This window comes from Oncorhynchus mykiss, chromosome 7 (genome assembly GCF_057628025.1).
Source record: "Oncorhynchus mykiss isolate SJ-2025 chromosome 7, ASM5762802v1, whole genome shotgun sequence".
In the NCBI taxonomy this organism is placed as follows: Eukaryota; Metazoa; Chordata; class Actinopteri; order Salmoniformes; family Salmonidae; genus Oncorhynchus; species Oncorhynchus mykiss.
Window position 1 is genome coordinate 48,531,570 of NC_143028.1, and position 5,298 is coordinate 48,536,867.

General features: G+C 40.1%; 1 protein-coding gene across 1 annotated transcript; it reads right to left on the reverse strand.

Moving 5' to 3' along the window:
- Positions 1-1,859: 1,859 nt before the first annotated feature.
- LOC149982576 (uncharacterized) lies at positions 1,860-3,703 on the reverse strand. Its single transcript, XM_090242214.1, has 3 exons — positions 3,687-3,703; positions 2,136-2,839; positions 1,860-2,020 (listed from the first exon to the last, which is right to left on the reverse strand). Exons 1-3 carry the CDS (start codon positions 3,701-3,703, stop codon positions 1,860-1,862), a joined length of 882 nt encoding a protein of 293 aa, XP_090098340.1.
- Between the last annotated feature and the right edge of the window lie 1,595 nt (positions 3,704-5,298).

A 5,298-nucleotide genomic window follows, 5' to 3' on the forward strand; every position in this document is an offset into this window, starting at 1 on the left:
ACATTCACCTGGTCATACAGTAGTTTAGGTATATCTACAGTATATTACAGTAATTCTGACCTTGGTATGCATCATAACATTTCTCAATTTTAAAAAATGCAATCAAAACTAAAAGTAATTTTGCCTGTGTCACTAACATCCCTTACGGAAAAATGTGATCTTATATGAAGTTAATGTGATAACATGTCAAAGCAACATGATAGATTACATGAAACTACACATTTGAAAACACTTGATTTCATTTGAAAACATGATATCGTGTGAAGTGTTCCAAAACCACATAGTTTCACATGATTCCACATTAAATAACATTTTACATGTCGAAGATGTGAACATTTCACATGTGAAATCATGTGTTTTTTCAGTAAGGAATGAACATGCTGAAACTTGTTTATGAGTGTGGTCTGTGTGGTTAAGTTATAACACAAGGTGTCTGATATGTTTTTTATTTTATTTTTATTTTACCTTTATTTAACCAGGCAAGTCAGTTAAGAACAAATTCTTATTTTCAATGACGGCCTGGGAACAGTGGGTTAACTGCCTGTTCAGGGGCAGAACGACAGATTTGTACCTTGTCAGCTCGGGGGTTTGAACTCACAACCTTCCGGTTACTAGTCCAACGCTCTAACCACTAGGCTACCCTGCCGCCCCATGTAAAGCAATTTGTTCCGAATGTGCATGTCTGTAGGAGCCGTCTTCCTGAAGTGCCAACATGCTGTGTAGAGACTGTTCCTGTCTTGTGACTACGGCATGCGAAAACTACACGTGAAAACATTTGAGTACATGTGAAAACATGATATCATGTGAAATAAATGTGACAACATGGGGATGCAAAATTTAAATATGTGATAGTTTCAAACTACACCTACAAATGCAGTTCCACATGTAAGAGTTAGATTTTCACATTTAAATGTTTCTTACATGTGGAATTGCAAATGAGATTTCACGTGTTTGTTTTTCATATGTGAACTTGCAATTCCACATGTGAATGTTTTTAACATCTGAAAATGCAATTCCACACGTGAGAATTCAATTTTCACATGTGAAAATTCTAATTTGATTTTCACATGTAAAAGTTTCTGCAATTCATTCACGTGAGGTGAAAACATGTTATTCGTCTCACATGTGAAAAGGTGGTAACATGTAAACTCAAAATGTAATACATGTGAAGATATGGTTTCCACTCAGCATGTGAAAACAGCTATTTTCCATGTGAAATTCTTATTTGAAACTGCAAATTTCACATTATATTTTTGTAAGGGAAGTAATTAAATGGTATGGGGGGTTTTAAGGTAAGTGGTACGCTTTAATATCTTTAATCAAAGCTCATGACCTTTTACATTAACACTTAACTACCACTTACTTTTCAATATGACTCCAACTGGGATTTTACAGTTTTTTTTGATTGCTTAGGCACGATTTTCAAAACAGGGCCCGTGTTTTCAAAACACTGCACACAATTAGCACAACCACACACCCAAGTAGCAAAACACTACAGATCCTTTGCAAAATTAAACACTCTTGTAAAAACTATACACTTCTTTTTAAAAACCACACTTTGTTACCATATGAAACACACACGTTTCACATTACTATGCTCTGTTTGCACGAGTTACACTCTGCTGTGATAAACCTAAAACACGTTTAGCACTTCTACTTCCCTATGACTAGAGTAGGCTACTATCAACAAAGTACAAATATAATGTAAATTCACCAAACACTACACAAGACCAATGTTGCAGACTGAAGAAACTAATTTATTTCTCAACACGCCCAAAATGTTGACATGGAGATTCATAATACTGTAACCAAACGTCACTTTACATATTGTAAGTTCAAAAAAATAAAATGAAAAATAACTAGACATTGTCTCTTCGCCTAGCTGGATCTGGCCAGAGATTTTCATCAACATCACAGGCAATGTTGTCATTAGCAAGACACCTTGGAAAGAAACGTCTTGAATGACGAATCCATTCTTGCATTGCTGCTACCGCCATCTGGTCACAGGCCTCCTCCATGGCTTGGATGAGGGGTACCTCAGCCTGGAGACGGAGATCATATACCTTCCACCGCCATGCCGAGAAAAACTATTCTATAGGGTTGAGGAATGGAGAGTATGGTGGAAGATATAGAACAGGTGAAATGTGGATGTTGCTGAAACCAGTTCTGAACCAGAGCAGAGCGGTGGAAAGACACATTGTCCCAGACAACAATGTATTGCATATGATCGATTTGATTTGCTGCTGTTATGTTGTGCAATTGGTCCAAGAATGTAAGTATGAGTGCTGTGTTGTAAGGGCCCATATGGGCATGGCGGTGGAGGACCCCATTCTGTGTAATGGCTCCACAGTGTGTTATATTACCCCCACGTTGCCCTGGGACATTGACTATAGCCCTGTGGCCAATGATGTGTCTTCCCCTCCTTCGTGTTCTCGTCAGGTTGAACCCAGCCTCATCTACGTAAATGAACTCATGCTGGATCTCCTCTCCATCCATTCGTAAAACTCTGAAAAACAGTGTCAGGCAAAATTGTAAAGTGGTAAAGTGAATACATACCTCTGCATAATCATGCCGCAGTCGTTTCACCCTTTCGGAATTGCGCTCGAAAGGCACTCGATAAATTTGCTTCATTTGAATATGTTTTTTTTTTAGGATGCGTGGCAGTGTTGATGTTGAGACCTGATGGATATCGCTGAAAATGGCGTGGTTATTGACAATGTTAGCTTGGAGCTGCTTGAGTGTTATAGCATTGTTGGCCAAAACCATGTTTACTATCTCCCTCTCTTGCTGTTCTGTGAACATAGGAGGCCTTCCCCCTTGTCGCCCCTGACCCTCAATCCTATGTAGAAAAAAAACAATATACAATAGTACAGTAATTTCACAGGAAAAGGTAACAGAAGTGCTGATAGTGCATAGAATACAGTACTGTAAGCAGTTACTGAAACCGTGCAGATGTTTTTGATATGATGATATTTTTACAATACCTATTTTCCAGTCTAAATGTTCTCATCACACTTGCCACTGTATATCGGCTTAGATTTGGCTGTACTCGCAGTCCAGCCTCCCTCAGCGTCAGGCCGTGGTTGACAACGTGGTCAACCAGTGTTGCGCGGATCTCATTTGTCAGATTCGGTCCTCTTTGAGCACCTTCTTGTCTTCCTCTTCCTCCCCTTCCTCCTCCTCGTTCTCCTCCTCGTCGTCGTCGTCCTCCTCCTCCTCCTCCTCCTCCTCCTCGTTGTCGTCTTACTCTTTCTCTGACTCTTTCCATTGTGCTTGAAGACCGAGGAACTCACCTGCAGCTTTTTACAGTGCTTATACACCTGATTGGTGTGTCTACAATTAAGCAAACGAGTGTTTGCACACCTGATGACTGTGTTGAACCAATTGGTTGGACGGTGTGGTAATTTGACAGTCAGTGCTTTGGTATTGCAAAGACGTGACTTCATGATAGATTTTTGTATGTAATGTATGTTAAGTGTGTTTAGTGTTTTGCAAATCATTGTGTGTAGAGTTTTGCAACAAGTGTGAGGTTGACAATGTGCTTATAGTTGTGCAAATATGGGCTAATGTTTTGCTTCTTGAGTGTAAGGTTTTGCTAATAGTGTACTACTTTTAATTTTAGTGTGTAAGCAATCCAAAAAAACTGTAACTCACAACTTTGGAGTACGGCAATATTTCTGCTTCACCAGAAAGTCTGACGCATTCTCAGAAGTCCCCTAGAAATTCATTACCTTATAATACATCTCTGCATTTAGCAAAAGAGTGCCACCTGCACTGCTTTTTTAGTTATCAGTTAATCTGACTTCTCTTATCATTGATTTAATTTACTTATTTCAGCAATTTAAGGGTTTTCTGTATAGTTGTCTAATGTTGGTGGGACATATTATTCTGTTTTAATGTTACTTCTGAATAACTATGATAAATATAATAGCTTTTCTCAATTGCATTTTCTACAAAACTGAGATTTACTTGGAAGTCAAATGTAGGAATATGGGTGAAATGAGTCATTGACACAGCCATGGTGGTGCAACAGGAAGATCAGAATGCCATGAACCAAGAGTCCCAAATCCCAAGTGAGGACAATGTAATCACGTATGTCAAATAAAATATATAAGTTGAAAACACTGCGACTGTTTGTTGACATTCTGGGGACATCCTAACAACTCATTTTTGTTTGCAAAAATCTCATGTAAAATATATTCACATGTGAAATGTTTTAACCACATGTGAAAGGTTAGGTGATCACACTGGAAACGATATGTGAAATATCATCACATGTGAAGTGTTCCACATGAAATAACACTTTGAAATCATGTGGTTTTTCAAGGGATGAACTTATTGAAATTTGTTTTACGAGTCTGATCTAGGTGGTTGAGTTATAACACAAGGTGTCTGGTATGTAATTTGTTCTACATTTGCATGTCTGTAGGAGCCGTCTTCCTGAGGTGCCAACATAGAGGCTGTTCCTGTCTGGTTAACTACGGCATGGTGGAGAGAGAAAGAGGGAAAAGAAAGAAAGGGAGTGAGTAATAGAACAGAGCACAGAGGGAAAGATTGAGAGAGGTTTAGGGGAGAGGGAGGGTAAAGAGGTGAAGGAGGGTGTTGAGGGAGCTGAAAGGGGGTGAGGAGTGGGAGGGAGAGGGGGGAGAAGGGGGGCTGTGCGTGAGGAGAGGACCTCCCCGTGAACTGTGCAGTCGCGAGCCGGGTCATCGGGGCGAGGTTGTGAGAGCGTGCCTGAAACAGTACACCCAGGGGTTCAGCCAGAGTTCACACACTCAATGTGCAGGATCCATGTCCTTCAGTCAGCGCTCGCCAGCCAGCCCAGCCACACTGCACACCACCAGCACATACACAGAAACACAGCCACATAGCACACACTCACACAAACATGAGCTCAACACAGACAGGCAAACACAGATACAAACATAAAAACGTATCAATCTGCTTAACTTTGAAGGATGCAGTCCTAAATATACACATGCAAACATAACACATTGCCCCACATTGTCCAACAAGTCATACAGAGAACATGCTGCTACCATCTCAACGCATCACACGGATGATGATGAGGATGCACACACATGATAAATACGCACACAACAACATGATCTGATGAACTCTGCAAAGTAAGTAAACAGAACTGTTTGCTCCAGGAAAAAAGGTACTTCTGTGAAACTAATACTGTAACTGATATTTGTGTCCGTAGCCTGTAAAAAGAGCCGCATGGTTTGAACTGTGAGAAAGATTGCACTAATTTCCAGTCAGTATGGTTTAAATAGGAAAGGCCACTAAGCCAGC